Below are 17,392 nucleotides of genomic sequence, written 5' to 3'. Positions count from 1 at the left end.
AAAGGAGTTTTCAGAAGTCAAGCATTGAATCTCTAAACTGAAGTATGGCACTGCCTGTACTTTATATGTGGAAAACATGCTGGTTGATTCTCTTTGAAACTCAAGAAATAAGCAATTGTCCGAATCAGGCTTTAGTTGATGATGTCAAACAGCTGAAGAGCCAAAGGTTAAAGAATCAGGAGTATATGATGCAGTAAGGTACTGTAGTATATGGGGATGAACAGCCTCTATCCACCCTCCTTTGTGCTGTATAAACATATGATAGATTAGGCACCAACAGAGCCTAATTACAGAATAAAATATTATTTCAGTGCTCTGAATATTAAGCTATTGGTGATTGAGCACAACCCATTTCCTGGGCAGATTACACAGGACTATATGTCCACATTTCATGTCTGGCATCTTGTATTCTGTTCTGCAATTCCCTTCAGCTCTGCAAGTAATTAGCAGAAATGATTCTTTACACACTAGTTAAACAACGTGGATCTTTGTGAAATCACAGGGAAACAAAACACAGAAAATATTAAATATTCTCTCAAATAAGATGCTAGGTATTAACTCTAGAGATGCTGGACACATTCAGCAGAAGCCTTGTGATCTTGTTATAAGAGTGAGAACATCTGATGTTAACTCACCTTCCAGAGGAGTAAAACATCTCCAGGCATTGCCCAGGGAGCTCAACTCTGGTTTGTTTTTAAGAAGGAAATTTTCCTGCAGGGCTCAACTCAGCCCTCTATCGTTCACTTAGATGGTAGCAGCTTCCCAGCTTCTTGCTTGCTTTGAATCCAGACAAAATATTAATTAGACCCCCTCCCTTCCTATAAGCCTCTCCCAGCTGCACTTATAGGTTGCAGAGATTCCTTTCCCACACACAACTCCTCCCTCCCCATCTCCAACTCCACACACTGGCAGCACAGACTCCTCTCTGAGCTCCAGAGCTGACAACACTTGGATGCTGGAGATCCTCTGCTGAGGACTCTCATCTCACCCCACCAGTCATTTAGGAAGCCAGGTCTCCTTGGTACAAGGCTTCCTCCTACTCTGACCTAAGCCTGAGCACCTGTCTGGAGCTCTCCCAGGTGCTGAAATCTAGCACTTTGACCTGTTGTGCTGAATCTTGCAAACTTCCTTGGATGTGCCCAGAGGTGACCATGGATATGTTATGGCATAATACCCATGCATCAGCCAGGGATGAGGATAGGAGCTGCTGATGGTGCACTGGAGATGTGAAGGGGTGCACATATGAATGTCTCCTTCATTCACTCAGGGCTGAGGAGGAAGACAAGGGATGTGGTGGATTTTCTCCAAAGAGTGTTCTTGTCCTCGGGAGATGTTCCTGATCGCTCTTTTGATTGCTTTGAGGGAATCTATGGCTGCACCAACCCCTACAGCTGAGGATATAAACCGAGGAGTTGTAAGTGATCTGCTGGTATCTGCTTTGTACTGTAACTGGCATGTGAGTCTGGGCAAAATGGAATATAAGGGGTGTGAGCAGAGGATACAGGATGGATGGATGGATAGATAGATAGATATAGATAGAGTGTTACATGGTTAACCTCCTGTTTGCTGGAAGCTCAATAAATCAGTTTCTAGGAAAGAGGATGAAATTCAAGTTTGTAAAGCCATCAACCTTCCAGTAAATCTGAGCAAATCATCTTAGATCCGCTGTAACTGCTGGTGCTCGGTCATGGAGAAATTATTCTGCATTGATTCTGCATCTGATTGATAAAAGATAGGAAATGGAAGCTGAGAACCAGAGGGTTAAATCCATTTAGCCAGATGACTGGGAGAAACCTTACATATACAACCACTGATAAATGCTATCTATCTATCTATCTATCTATCTATCTATCTATCTATCTATTTATCTCATATGTATATATTTGATCATGTAAGTATCCATTACACATATATCTGTAAATAAGCCCCATTTTGTGGCATGGAATGTATATCAGCATTTTTAGCTTTCATGTTCATGTATCATTCCCAGGAACAATATGTTGTACGTCCGTTCAGAACACATTGGGTTAACTAGATTTCAGTATTGTATTAGAGCAAAGTTACCGTTGTAACCCTGTAAAGACCAAAGATAAGCTCCTGTTTTGCCTACGGTTAATGTGCACACAATCCACTACTCCCACGCGTCTCTCTGATGAACTTAAGCGTTTTTAATGAGGATGCAGTGATTGCAGAAGGGGTTAATCCCATAGGTGTCTGATGAGAAGAGAAGCCACCATTCTGAGGCTACTCCTGAGAAGGTGCACATCTAGAGGGCACTTTGAATTTCGGCTATGTTCCTGCACCTCCTACCTTTCATTAACATCAGGGTGCCTTGAGTTATTACCAGGTCATTCATCTTCCGCCCATCATGGAGACAATTTATTGACAAAAAGTGACACATTGAAAGGTCAGTGATGGGTTCACATCCCTAAATTGAGCTACTGCCCTCAGGCTTCTCACTCAGAAGGTGGTTTGGACAATTACTCCTTTATATCAGCGAGTAGATTATATTTAGGGCAAACACTGGTTTGTTTTATACTCATTTCCTATATTTTCAGTACATTTACACTATCTAGAATAGGTACATTGGGGGAAAAGACTATTAGTTTGTATCATTACAAGTAATGACCACATTTAGGGTAACGTGCCATCACGGCTATGTGCACAGTATGTCATTAATTACAGGGCTGCTGTCTATCCTCATGGGGATATTCCTGTGCTATACACTTGGATATGTACTTAGAGTCTCTGCAGTGATGGATGCTTTTTGAGGGGGTCATGGTGAATTGAAATGAATAAATTCAGCAATGTATTTCCATCTTCATGGGTAGAGGTTAAAGTGTGGTTAAAGCTTAGCACCCTAAGTGACACTGCCCTTAGCGTTCATTGATTATTCGTCCATGTAGTCTGGCCAGAACCATGTAATGTAGGTCATGACAAATGTCACTCAGACCGTGGACATATTCTAAGTCCTCATGTTCATTAATGTTTTATCACCTAAGGGACCTGTGTCACCGAAATACTCTAGACCAGGCGCTGGCAATGCGTGACTTTGTTTGTCATGAAACTACAAGAAGCAACATGCCCAGAGAGCATTTGATGGATTGGGCATAATGTGACTGCGAAAAACCACAACTGATCTCACCTAGATTTACTCTGCTATAAAAACTCTCTCTGCTAAACTGTACTAGTAGTCTGCACTGAAATAATAAAAAAATGATAATGTGGTCATTAAGCCTCTACAGATTTGTTCTATAGTAAGGGTTAATGCATTGTTGCCTACCTTCTAGAAGGACAATGCAGATCATAAAACAGAAAATAGTTGCCTGCCCTTTCAATGGCATGAAATTTTCTAAAGACTGTCATAAAACATGCTGGATCTTTATGACAGTCCTTGACAGAAAGTATTTAAAGCCTAAAATTAGTTACTAAAGCTTAAGAGCCTGCAAATGGCTGTCTTATTTCTGAAGTGAGCAGAGTGACTTAAAGAAGTGACACAAAATCATATCACTTTGTAGGATGTGCTCACAGTGATTATGTTGGGAAAATCAGATGTCCAATAAATAGGATGTTGAGAAATAGTTTTGACGGGTTTTTGTGATCACTTTGCTGGAGGCACCTGCCCGGTTTGATGTCTTCCGATGGGAAAAGGGCAGCATGACAAACGTATCCTGCCTGTATTGTACCGCGCTGCCTCCTATGGAACTTCTGTGTCACGCTGACTCCATCAGTGCCATGCAGAGTTTCCATAATTTGCTGTTGAATAACAGATGGAAGTTCATTTGAACACTTACGCAGATTAGTCCTGTTGAGTGTTTTGATCAAGATGGAAGTAGAGAAAAAGAACTATGTGAAGGATCCAATTTCCTAAATAAAAGGTATCATTTTCCTGGTTAGTGTTCAGATGAGTATTAAAAGACAAGAAGGACTCTAAGTAGGTGAATAAACAAGACAGTGGTGATGTTTCCCCCTATGGCAAGTCCTGGATATCCAAATGATAGGCACATCTGACTTGGTGCCATGTAGGACCGCCTGTCCTCTACTTTCTTCTAGTGTTTTTTAGAAATGAAGCTGTCGGGGATTTCCTTAGATGTGGGGGTTTTTTTTGTTTTCAAAGAAAATCCTGTCTTCAAGACAGTTCAGAAATTGGTTGTTTTATGTTGAGACACACAGGGCATACATTATGAGCTGTCTGCGCCCACCACTTCACCCGCTTACCTTCAGATGTGACTGGATTAAGGTTTGGTTGGTAATTGGCTAGCTAGAATTGGCAAGGAATGGTAGGTGCCCTGCAGTTTCCATCAGAGACACATTCTCAAAATTGGGAGGCAAAAATCAAGCTTTGCACAGTTCTTTTCTAATCAGTATCCCATCATGTGCCTAGAAACAGCTGGTTAAAACCTCACAGCAGTCCTTCAGTCGTCTTCCAGCTCCTTCAGATATCAATCACAGTTCATTAAACTCCATTGAAGCCCAAGGGAATGGCGACACATTGGTATCTATAGAAATGATGGTACTTTCTGCGGCAAAAGGGTTAAATCATTATTATCCTGCCGCTGGAATAATGAAAAAGAAGTCACCCACGCAGCCCATTCTTTAACAAGTAATAAGGCAATAATGGAAAAAAAATCATAAGTTCCATCCATTTTCTAAAAAAGCATGAAAAAAACTCCCTTAAAAAGAAATAGCGGTGTTTATAGGCAAATATTAGGAGCAAAATCACGATTTTTATGTTTGCACATGTAGAACGTGAACATACAGATGAGGTGGTATTTCAGGTAAGATATTGTGTGGGCAGAGATTACATTATGGCACAAGAATGCCAGGTTCTGGGCTCCATAGTAATTGCGAGATCAGAGCACTATAGCAGAGAGTCCTTCAAGACTAAATGGGCTAGAATGTAATTCGTTATTTATTGAGAAAGATCAGGCGACTGATTCTACAGTCTTTGTTCACAGTATGGCTGTGATAGTGTTGAACTGAACCCATCACATTGCAATAGGCTCTTTGGCCCATCAAGCTCTGGGTCTACCTAGAAATAGTCAGGTTAATGACTTCAGATAATGCGACTTTGCTTTTAGTGATCGTTGAAAGGGAACAAGTGAAACTGTTGGGTTGGAAATCTTCCAGCTTTGCTGCCAATAGATTCTGCATGTTGGGAAAACACAACATGTCGTAACTGCTTTCCTCTCACAATCAGACTTGGAAAGAACCAAATAGCAACCCGTCCCGTCTCCCGTGTCTGGACCGGTCCTGGCGAATCCGGGAAGGAATTCTGGGCTGCTCCAGTAGCATAAACCATCTTTTATACTGATACTTCACATAGTAAATGTGTAAAAATTAGTTGTCAACTTCATTTAGTCAATTATTATAACAAATCTGGGGTGTGGAAGCAATATAGAAAATTTTGATTGGAATCAGCAGGTAAAAGTAGAGTGATATCAAATGAGATATGCTCTTTATAGGATCATAAAGTGTGGTGAGAGTACAGATGTAACATAATGTAAGGGCATAGGTTTTACCAATCCAGCAATGCTGTTATTACCTGATACATGATGCAAATGCATCTGTAATTGATGTATATTGAGAAACATGGACTGAAGGCGGTTTACATTTGTACTCTATAGCAAACAAAGGTTGCATATTTAGCTACTATATAACATGTAAAGCATATGTAGATTGATGCTGCCATAGAACAAGAATGCTGTTATTATAGCCATATTTTATTCACAACAGAATATAGAACACATATCAGAAGTTGAACGTTAGAAATGTTTCCATTCCTTTTGAAAAAATCAACTCATTGATGGCAACAATACATTTCAAAAAGTTTCGACAGGCTTACCAAGAGGTTGGAAAAGTAAGTGGGAAAAATTAAAAACAGCTGAAGGGTCAATTTTAAACTAAGTCACATGACTGTGTATAAAAAAGCATGTTAGAGAGGCAGAGTCTCTCAGAAGCACAGATAGTCAGAGGTTCACCAATTTATAAACAAGTGCACCTAAATAATTTCAGAAAAATGTTCATCAAAGTAAAATTCTTAAGACTTTTAATATCCCACCATCTTCAGTTGATAACATCATCAGAAGATTCAGAGATTCTGAATAAATCCATGTGCACAAGAGGCAAAGCTTTTCTTTTGGATGCTTGTGATTTAAAGGACTCAGGTGGTACTGTATGGTTCAATTGTGCCAATCATTGCATAGGCTCAGGTATAATTGCAGAAATCATTGTCAGTGAAAACAGTTTGTTGTGCCGTCCACAAATGCAGGTTAAAGATCTATCATGCAAACAAGAAAAAGCCATATAGCAAAACAAACTAGAGACACTGCTGTCTTCTCTAGGCCAATGCTCATTTAAAATGGTCTTGCAAGGACAAATGGAGAAGGACCATGCAGCTTGTTATCTGCACACAGCTCAATATCCTTCATCTCTGATCAGGGCCGCCATCAGGCCATTACTACTGTGACTCCTGTACCGGGCCCGGTGAGCAGCAGCCAGGAGGAGGGGCCCAAGGGGGGGCCTGCGTTGACAACCTGGGCCCCTCCCCTTTCATTTCTCTGCTTACCGGGCCCCAGGGGCAGGGGGCGGGGACGTTGCCACTACATTTCGCAGGGTAGGCCGTGCAGGACAGGCAGCCTATCAGATTGAGGAGGCATGCATCACAGCCAATTATCCCACAACAATCTTCACCTCAGGCTACATTCACATGACCGTTCCGTTTTTGCGGTCAGCAAAACACGGTCCATATTTTTCATGGATGCATCTGTGTGGCATCCGTGTGACATCCATTCCATATATGGGCCGTGTGTCATCCGTGTGTTATCCGTGTGCCTTCCGTTTTTTGTGGACCGCAAAACACGGAAGCAGCTAGATAAATAGATAGATAGCTAGATATAGATAGAGGGATAGATAGATAGAGGGATAAATAGAGGGATGAACGAGTGAATGAATGAATGAATGAATGAATGGAGGGATAGATAGAGCGATAGCTAGACGGATAGATAGATAATAGATGAGAAAGACATATAATGTCCCACTCCCCAGCATTTTGTAATCTTGCACCCTTTAGTGATTTTTATGTGGCACTAAAGGGTGCTTAGCCTTGTATTTAGCAAAAAAAAAATAAAAAAAAATGACGTGGAGTCCCCCTATTTTTTGTAGCCAGCTCGGGTAAAGCAGATGACTGCAGCCTGCAGACCACAGCTGCCAGCTTCACCTTGGCTGGTAATCCATAACAGAGGGCACCCCACGCTGTTATTTTAAATTAAATAAATAATTTAAAACAAAAACATGGAGTCCCCCCAAATTAGATCACCAGCCAAGATAAAGCGGACAGCTGTGGTCTGGTATTCTCAGACTAGGGAGTCCGCGGTTCTTGGACTCTCCCCAGCCTAAGAATAGCAGGCCGCAGCCACCCCAGAAGTGGCGCATCCATTAGCTGTGCCAATCCTGGTGCTTTTCCCCAGCTCAATCCCAATGCCCTGGTGCGGTGGCAAACGGGGTAATATATGAGGTTGATACCAGCCCTGGGGTTACTGAGGTCATGACGTCTTTCAGATACCCGACATCAGTAACCCAGTCAGAAATTAAAAAAATAGACGACAAACAAATTTATATTTGAAAAAAAAATCACCAACACATTCCCTCTTTCACCAATTTATTGGAAAAAAAAACAAATCCGGGTCCGGCGTAATCCAATAAGAGGGTCCCATGACAATCCACATTCACTGTCCCAGTCAATGAAGAACAGAATGTTCCCCATTGACTGGGCGAGCAGTGCACTGACCTGAGCTAACATCATGAGGTCAGCCCAGTTCACTGTAGGGCATGACCAGCGCTGACTTCAGGAAGTTAGCGAGGTACATTACCTGCGGTGATGGAAACCACTGCACTCCTGACATCAGTGCTGGTCACTGAGTTCTATGCCCGCCGCATGCTCAGATCACCTCTCGCGAGCAGCCCTTAACATCACCGCTAGTCACAGTTTCGGGCCGGCCGCGAGAGGTGATGTGAGAACACGGCTGTCAGTGACGAGCGCTGACGTCAGGAGTGCAAGACTTCATCACCGCAGGTAATGAACTTTACTAACCTCCTGACGGCACTGCAGTGCCGGCATATGCTGACATTCCAGTGCCTGCATTTGCTGACATTGCAGTGAGGGCATATGTTGACATTGCAGTGCGGGCATATGCATTGCAGCCCTGTGTCTGATAGTTTGGGGTGGCATTAGGGGCTGTGGCATGGGTAGCTTACACATTTTGAAAGACATTATCAATGCTGAGCATTGTGTAGCGGTTTTAGAGCAACATATGCTTACATCCAGACAGTGTTGATTTCGGGGAAGGTCTTGTATATTTCTTTACGGACTCATGAAGGAGGTTAGACCAGGAGATCAGAGCTGTCTGACATTATACATCTCTCACATTGAGAAATCTGCTCTAAGCTATGGTGGGGGCCTGTTATTCTTTCCTTTGAGTGTTGCTGCCTTCTTTTAATTTGGCAGCATCATACAGGGAGAAGAATTAGGTGACCCCAGTAAAAACTCTGCTAACACCCACTTGGATTTAAAACGTTAACTGCTTAGGTGCCAAATTCTTTTATTGTTAATATCTGCCCAATTGCAAGGTGCAATTGAAAGCAAAGTTTATTCCACTCTGCAGACCCTATTACATTGTATGTCTAGTTCAACATCAAACATTTGGCGAAAGGTCTTCTGTAAACCCTATAATATTAAGTTTATAGTATAGATTTTATTTATTGCGCTGTGAATAAACCTTATGTGAGGTGTGGAGGATTGTAATTTAGGGAGCAGATCGTGGACTGAGGTCTTAGTCAGGAAAAGGGTGCACTAAAGCCCCCTCATTTACATATGTGACCAAACATTTCTTTGTGTAAAACACAGTAAGTAAAATCTATGCTACAAATATTTGTCACAATGTGACTGTGGGATAGCGAGGGACAAGGGGTTACTATGCTGTCCCTCATGCTAGGGGATTCTAGACTATCCCTGTCCTCCAGATTACTCCTGCTGGTGGAGATGCCGTAGTCCCATGCCTTACTATACTCCTGAGTAAAGCTGATCTGTTCCTCCCAGGGAAGAGGCAGGAGTGTGATGGAAACATGGATGAGACAGACAAGGATAACAGAAAGTCAATCACACTGCACACTCTCAAAAATAAACAGTAAGAAACTGAAGGGGAAAGCAAGAGAAGTAATGCAGCAACAAAAGGACAACAAGGGTTAACACCACAACCACACAGAACAATAATTTCACAACCACCAGTAAGCCTGGATAATTCCACCTCTCCATGCCAGGTAGAGTCAAGATATACAGTAGCTATAGATAAAATTGAAAATGACTCGCTCTCCCATAGCATGTGACCAAGGAGACTACCAAGCAGTGCAGCAGAGATTAACTCTTGCTAGTCTGCCCATGAACCACAGGTCTGTGAGTCGATGCTGAAGTCACCCTGCACTGATCACAGATATCAGTGAAGTTAGCAGGTAGAGTGCAGGAATCTGAAGTTTCCCCAGATCCTGATGCCGCCATGCCAGTTGCAAAAACATCCTTGTGATAATATTATTTTTATAGGGGCTACGTCCACTATATAAACTCGTATAAATGGTTAATTAGGCTTTACAGACTCCCTTAAATATTGTTTTTTCTCATATTTTATCATATTTCTGCCAACTGAAAATTTTCCACAACTCAGAAAAATTTGCTTTTAGCACATGTATCAGAACTAGTGAGGAGTAAATCAAATCAATGCAAATCAAATTAATGTGAAATTTTTAGGAATGTGCTGAACTCCGCAAATTCCTACTGCCTCTGCCATTTAACATATTGAAAAAGATTGAATCAACAAAGTCAAGTTCATACAACCTCGCATGTGGTCAGTCAATCTTCCACATAATGCCTTGCAGCTGTCACATCGCGTGGTATACTAAAGCCAATCATTAGAGACTTTCACAGCCTATATAAAAGTTAGAAACAGGGAATGCAGCAGCCATTTTGGGATTAATCTATATAGGGAGAGGACATCACAACAATGTATCTCATAGTTTAGCGATAGAAATAAGGAGAGAAAGCCACGTAACAGTGAGGAATGGTAATGATACGTTTACTTATAGCAATATATGCTGAGATCACTTTGATATTATTAAGACTGTACTTGTATTAAGAACTTTGAAAGGGGTTGGATACATTTCTAAAGCCAGCTTTACACCTTACAATTAGGTATGCGATCTCGTATGCGATGTGACACGCCCAGGTCGCATATGCGATCTAATGAGATTGCACGTAGGTCGTTCATTTGCTGTCACACGTGCGTTAGTAGTCTATGTTAAATTGATCAATTTTGTGTTCGATCCTTTAGATCATGTGTTCTGTGACGTATGCATTGGGCACCCTTTTTTTTTTTTAATTTATTGACTTGCCAAGCGTGTGTAATGTGTAGGGATGCGTTTTTACTATGTCATCTGCCGTTCAGCTCTGCTACATGACCGCTGACAGCAGACACAGACAGCCATGTAGCAGCGGTGAATGGCAGATGACAGCAGACACAGAAAGAGCCGCACTGTCAGAATGAACTCGGGTGAACCTCACCCGACTTCATTGTCATGCTGCGGCTCTGTCTGTGTCGCGTCCCGATTAGCGGTCACCAGTGAAGACTCACCGGTGACCACTAATCTCCTGAGTAAGTGAATTGAGCAGCCCTCTCTCATACTCACCGATCCCCGATCCCCGGCGCTGCACGGCGTTCACACTGCTCCGGCGGCTTTTACTGTTTTGAAAAAGCCGGCCGCCCATTAAACAATCTCGTATTCCCTGCTTTCCCCGCCCACCGGCGCCTATGATTGGTTACAGTGAGACACGCCCCCACGCTGAGTGACAGGTGTCACACTGCACCCAATCACAGCAGCCGGTGGGCGTGTCTATACTGTGTAGTGAAATAAATAATTAAATAATTAAAAAAAACGGCGTGCGGTCCCCCCCAATTTTAAAACCAGCCAGATAAAGCCATACGGCTGAAGACTGGTATTCTCAGGATGGGGAGCTCCACGTTATGGGGAGCCCCCCACCCTAACAATATCAGCCAACAGCCGCCCAGAATTGCCGCATATATTATATGCGACAGTTCTGGGACTGTACCCGGCTCTTCCCGATTTGCCCTGGTGCCGTTAGCAAATCGGGGTAATAAGGAGTTATTGGCAGCCCATAGCTGCCAATAAGTCCTAGATTAATCATGTCAGGCGTCTATGAGACACCCTCCATGATTAATCTGTAAATTACAGTAAATAAACACACGGCCGAAAAATCCTTTATTGGAAATAAAAAACACACACACATTCCCTGGTTCACCACTTTAATCAGCCCGAAAAAGCCCTCCTTGTCCGGCGTACTCCAGGATGGTCCAGCGTCGCATCCAGCGCTGCTGCATGGAGGTGACCGGAGCTGCAGCACACACAGCCGCTCCGGTCACCTCCACGCAGGTAATGAAGACAGCCGCGCGATCAGCTGCTGTCACTGAGGTTACCCGCTGTCACTGGATGCAGCGGTGGCCGCGGGTAACCTCAGTGACAGATCAGCTGATCGCGCTACTCACCGCCGCTCCGGTCAGCTCCAGTCAGCAACTGAGGTGAGTAGCGCGATCAGCTGATCTGTCACTGAGGTTACCCGCGGCCACCGCTGGATCCAGTGACAGCGGGTAACCTCAGTGACAGCAGCTGATCGCGCGGCTGTCTTCATTACCTGCGTGGAGGTGACCGGAGCGGCTGTGTGTGCTGCAGCTCCGGTCACCTCCATGCAGCAGCGCTGGAAGCGACGCTGGACCATCCTGGAGTACGCCGGACAAGGAGGGCTTTTTGGGGCTGATTAAAGTGGTGAACCAGGGAATGTGTGTGTGTTTTTTATTTCCAATAAAGGATTTTTTCGGGCGTGTGTGTTTATTTACTGTAATGTACAGATTAATCATGGAAGGTGTCTCATAGACGCCTGACATGATTAATCTAGGACTTATTGGCAGCTATGGGTTGCCAATAACTCCTTATTACCCCGATTTGCCAACGGCACCAGGGCAAATCGGGAAGAGCCGGGTACAGTCCCAGAACTGCCGCATATAATGTATGCGGCAATTCTGGGCGGCTGTTGGCTGATATTGTTAGGGTGGGGGGCTCCCCATAACGTGGAGCTCCCCATCCTGAGAATACCAGCCTTCAGCCGTATGGCTTTATCTGGCTGGTATTAAAATTGGGGGGAACCGCACGCCGTTTTTTTTAATTATTTAATTATTTATTTCACTACACAGTATAGACACGCCCACCGGCTGCTGTGATTGGGTGCAGTGTGACACCTGTCACTCAGCGTGGGGGCGTGTCTCACTGTAACCAATCATAGGCGCCGGTGGGTGGGGAAAGCAGGGAATACGAGATTGTTTAATGGGCGGCCGGCTTTTTCAAAACAGTAAAAGCCGCCTCAGCAGTGTGAATGCCGTGCAGCGCCGGGGATCGGGGATCGGTGAGTATATGAGAAAGGGGGATAGACTGACATGGACAGAGAGAGAGGGACAGAGATAGTGACGGACTGACAGAGATTAGTGCATGACAGACATTGTGAGGCGCTTCAGAACGCAGCTTTTCAGCTGCGCTCTGAAGCAGACCTTTTTTAAGCTGCGGTGCAGAGCGCACACCTGCGCACATAGCATCAGACACCAAAATCGTATGAGGGATGTCACACGTTACAATTGACTAGTTTCGTACTACTAAACGTCCAATGTATGAGGAATAAACGACGTGTATGCGATCACCGTATTTTCGTTCAATATCGATCGCATGTAGGTTTCACACACAAATACATCACGAACGATGCCGGATGTGCGTCACTTACAACTTGACCCCGACGACGGATTGAAAGATTTATTGAAGTGTGTAAAGCAGGCTTTAGAGACCTTTTAGTGTTATAGACATCTTTTTTAGGGCACTTGAAATACTTGCGATTCGCCTTGAACATTTTTTTTTAATTCGTAGAAGCTGGTAAATTCACATTTCAAAAACTTTGCTCATCTTTAATCAGAAGTATGAAATATTAATAAACAGTTTTCTATGTTTATAAAAAAGGTTCTGCTCTTTTCTAGAACCAGCCTCATGTCTGCGTGCCACAGGCTCTTTCCGGTACAAATTAAGGGGGCTGAGTTGCAAAACCATGAACAGACATGGTGCTGTTTCCCAAAAAAATATCAGGCTTTAATTTCTAATCCTAGACAACACCTGATGATGTAATTATAGGCATTTCCTCAATCTTCACTCTCGTGACCTACTGGACGTACTGTATTTGAGAAGCAGAGGGCATTTGAATTGGTCCAGAACGCATTTTACAGTTTGGTTGACCCTTTTGTGTTCCGCCTAGTAATCCAACGGCTTTCTACGCTGCAAAAACAAGTGTGTATATATATATATATATATATATATATATATATATTGTAGAATGTAGTAGACTTTCTACATATGAGAGAGCAATTAGATTGTATTAAATGTATTTCTTGTACATTAAAGAAAACCTGTCACCAGATCTATCCCTTATAAACTGCGCCAGCAGCAGGGAGCTCATATACAGCATTCTTAAATGCTGTATATAAGTGCCCAGGCCGATCTGTATAGAATAAAAAAATCTTTCATTATGCTCACCTGGGGGCGGTGGGGTCCTATGGTCATCGCTGGCTTCGGTCCAGTGCCTCCTCTCTTCCTACCATCACCTCCCTCCTTCCCAGCTCTGTGTGGATGATGCGTCCTACATCATCCACACAGAGGCCGCGCATGTGCACTTTGATCTGACCTGCAGAGTGCACAGCAAAGTACTATAATGCAGAGGGTGCAGGGAAAAGTTAAAGTCCACCTGCGCATGCGCACTACAATACTTTCATCTGCCCTCAGCAGGGCAGAGAAGTGCACATGCACAGGAGCACAATGGTGGACTCTGTGTGGATGATGTAGGATGTGTCATCCACACATAGCAGGGAAGGAGGATGGTGATGGAACGAAGATAAGAGATGCAGTACTGAGTCAAGCGAATTACAATGGACCAGACCACCCCACAAGTGAATATAATAAAAGATGGGTTTTTTTTGTTATGCAGAGCAACCTGGGAACTTATATACAGCATTCTAGAAGACTGTATATAAGTGCTGGCTGCCGCTTTAAGGGGAAAAACATGGTGACAGGTTCCCTTTAATACAAAGTGTATCAAAACAAAGTAAAATCAAAGCTTTTTATGATTGGAAACGTGCTAGAGCACATAGCATCTGTCCTTACAATAAGTGGGGTATCATTGTCTTCTCAAATGCCATTTATATCATTGTTTTCTCTGTATTGGCTATGATGAAAAGTAGAAAGCAATTTGGCTCAGTGCATTCTGCATCCTATGGAGAACAGCCCAGCTTTTGGTCATAGCGATGAGATCCCTCTGGATGCTGTTCAGGAATCCGGATTTCAGTACTACAGAAGGGATTGTGTTGCACTGTGAATATTTCGACATGATGTTGCTATTACAGTGCTTTGAATCTGACCTTTTTCGACGAGGTGACCAGGCAAATCCCTAAGTTGACTGATGAAGACACAAAGAAGGTTAAATGTAAAATGGATTTTTTTGGGGGGAAGATGCATTGGTTTGTCATTTAAGAAACACAAAAGGATTTCTCTCCATGGCGCATCTGTCAGCCTTTAAGTACCACCAGCATCCCTGACCTGTGTTATCTATGGCAAGGCACGTTCATTTATTATGCAGTCACGCTTACTTAGCTAAACACCCATTGTCCATCTGGGAGAAGATGCTCTTTCCAAACAGGTGCCAGATGTATTGGCTTGCTCTTTGTGTAATTAAATTCATCTGTCAGGCGTTAGTGATGTCTCCTACAGGAACCACTTCCAATGCAGAAAATGAAGGCTGGAAATTTCATTGTTTCCCACAGCCAAGGTTGATTGTACTCTTGTTGGCAACCTGCCCCAGGCACGAGAAGGGCAGGACCCAGAATGTGGTGGGTTTTACTAGCCTGTGGGTTGCCAAGCAGTCTGTTCTGTGCAGAAGGTGCTTGTTCAAACACTGCTAATGGAAAACCACAAAACATTAGCATGTTGCGACACAGTTTTCTGGCTTGTTTAGAGCTCTGTCCAGTCAAAGCCTCTACACGTTCCAAGATTGACAGGAAACGAGTTTCTAAATAACAGCCGGTATTGCGAGTCAGTACCGACCTCTGGGCTACGGGCTCTTCCTATACAGTTGTACTGACGATGTATAATCTGGACAAGCTAGTATATCCAGTTCATGTCTGATTTAGCAAATCATTTATTTTCTGAAACAGAAATCCCTGTAATGCTAGAAACAGCAGATGGCTGATCCCAAAAGCAATGCCAGCTCTGTCATGGACCTCTTATGCCCCGACTAAAGATTCCTTACACTAAGCATTTAGAAATACAGTCAGCATATATTATGCTAAAGATAAGTGTAATCTGATGTATTTGCACAGCTAAGCCATATTCACATGGAAGTATTTTGGTCAGGATTTTGCATCTGGATTTGCACACTGAATAACTAAATAAAATGAAGAGATATGGACCTCTTCTGTATCTTGGAACCACTGGATTTTATATTACAAATAATGATTCTAAATGATGACCAAATTATTACTATGTGAAAATGTCCTTTTGATTAATTCACAGTCCTTCTGTAGGCCAAATCATCTAAATTTTCAGCCTAAGGACTCATTTCCACTTGCGTTTTGTAAAGACGAGTGCAATCCGGTAAAACATCGGATTGCTCCCACACTAGTGCAAAACTATGGGGCAGTGTCCATCTGTGATTGATTTCTCATGCTATATAGACATGAAAAAAGAATCGCAGCATGCTGTGTTTGGCAACGAGTCTCGGCTCACACACCCATACAAGTCTATGGGTGCCTGTCAAACACTGCACTGCACTCACATGTTATCCGACCGCAGTGCGATGTACACAGAGACAGTACGCAGAGGAGAGAGAAAGTGCTCCCTCTTCTCCGCTCCTGTGATGCGATTGCAAGATCAGATCACAGTCGCATTACCCTCAGCTGACGCTTGCGGCAGAAGGTCATTAGCATATTGCTTCTGATGCTCTCACATCGGAAGCTGTGCCCAAGTGGAACCTAGGCCTAAGGTTGAAGTCACATACGTGAAGATCACATCGCACTACCTGGGCCGTAGGAGCGGGTCAGCTGCATGTATGTCTATGCAACTGCACGCTCCCGTCAGGAGAACTGCTTGCTAGTCTGGGCGATGAGATACGATCCTCGTGTGATTTACACGTAAGTCTTTGTCGCTTGACAAAGACATTCTATGTCGAAACGTTGCACTGGTTTTTGCACTCTGATGGAATAAAAAGAAGGAAGATTTTTCACTCAAGTGGACGCTGTCATTCTTGTTTTCTGCATTACACGTAAGTGTGACTGCAGCCTTAGCGTGTGCTCACATTAACATATAAAAAAATTGCCTAGATTCTCAGCCAGACAGATAGGCGACTGTCAGGCGGGTGTCATGCATTTAATTTATTCACCTAACATCCACATGTCATGCAAGTAACATGCATGTATATGGGGTTTTTTCTCAACAAGAAAAAAAAAGCACTTGCCTGACATATGGATGCTGGGTGAGGAAAAACCGCATGACACTCACCATCTTTTCTGGCAGAGAATCTGGGCGATTATATATACACTAATGCGAGCGCATCCTTATAGACTTATCTGCAGCTATAATATCAGGTCATGAAACCTGCAGTGAGGAATTGCTGTTGTTATGTTAAAATCTCCTCACATTATGATCACCACATTTATCCCTAATTCTGAGAGAGAACCGCATTGTTAGGGTATGTGCACATGATCGGCATTGGCAGCAGGAAAATCTACTGCAAATATTAATGTCTCAGCAGGAAAAAAACCCTGTAAAATATGGCGTTTACTTGCGGTTTTGATGGTCTTTTTACTTTCTTTTTTTTCAATGCACTGGCATGAGTGGAAAAATGCTTCAAAAACACTGAAAGAGTTGACTTGCTGCAAATTTGAAACTGCTTCATATTTGCAAAAAAAAAATGAGCAGTGTCCAGGAAACTTCAGGAATCTCATTCATTTTGCTGGTTCCAGGATATGTTTCCATTTTTGTGACAAAACCGCTTGGAAAAAACATGACAAAAACTCAGAATTGGAAGATATGTTGCAGAAAATTCTGCGACTGGACAATTCAACTAGGTCAGGGGTGTCCAACCTGCAGGCCTCAAGCGGCTCGGTATGGCTGTAAATGCAGCTCAACACAGATTTCCAGGCATAGTGGGCCTGAACACTGCACCACAGGGAAGACTGGTTCAAGTCTGACA

General features: G+C 43.3%; 1 protein-coding gene across 2 annotated transcripts in view; it reads left to right on the top strand.

Moving 5' to 3' along the window:
- The first annotated feature begins 886 nt into the window (after nucleotides 1–886).
- Nucleotides 887–17,392, top strand: part of MMP17 (matrix metallopeptidase 17) — a 266,942-nt gene continuing 250,436 nt past the window's right edge. For both annotated transcript variants that reach the window (XM_075341808.1, XM_075341807.1), the window contains exon 1: nucleotides 887–1,414. In XM_075341808.1, coding sequence (XP_075197923.1) covers nucleotides 1,289–1,414 — 126 coding nt within the window. In that variant the 5' untranslated portion in view covers nucleotides 887–1,288. The remainder of the gene's footprint in view (nucleotides 1,415–17,392) is intronic.

This window comes from Anomaloglossus baeobatrachus, chromosome 1 (genome assembly GCF_048569485.1).
Source record: "Anomaloglossus baeobatrachus isolate aAnoBae1 chromosome 1, aAnoBae1.hap1, whole genome shotgun sequence".
NCBI classification, from domain to species: domain Eukaryota; kingdom Metazoa; phylum Chordata; class Amphibia; order Anura; family Aromobatidae; genus Anomaloglossus; species Anomaloglossus baeobatrachus.
Note: the sequence above shows the minus strand (reverse complement) of the source record. Positions and strands in the feature narration are given on the sequence as shown.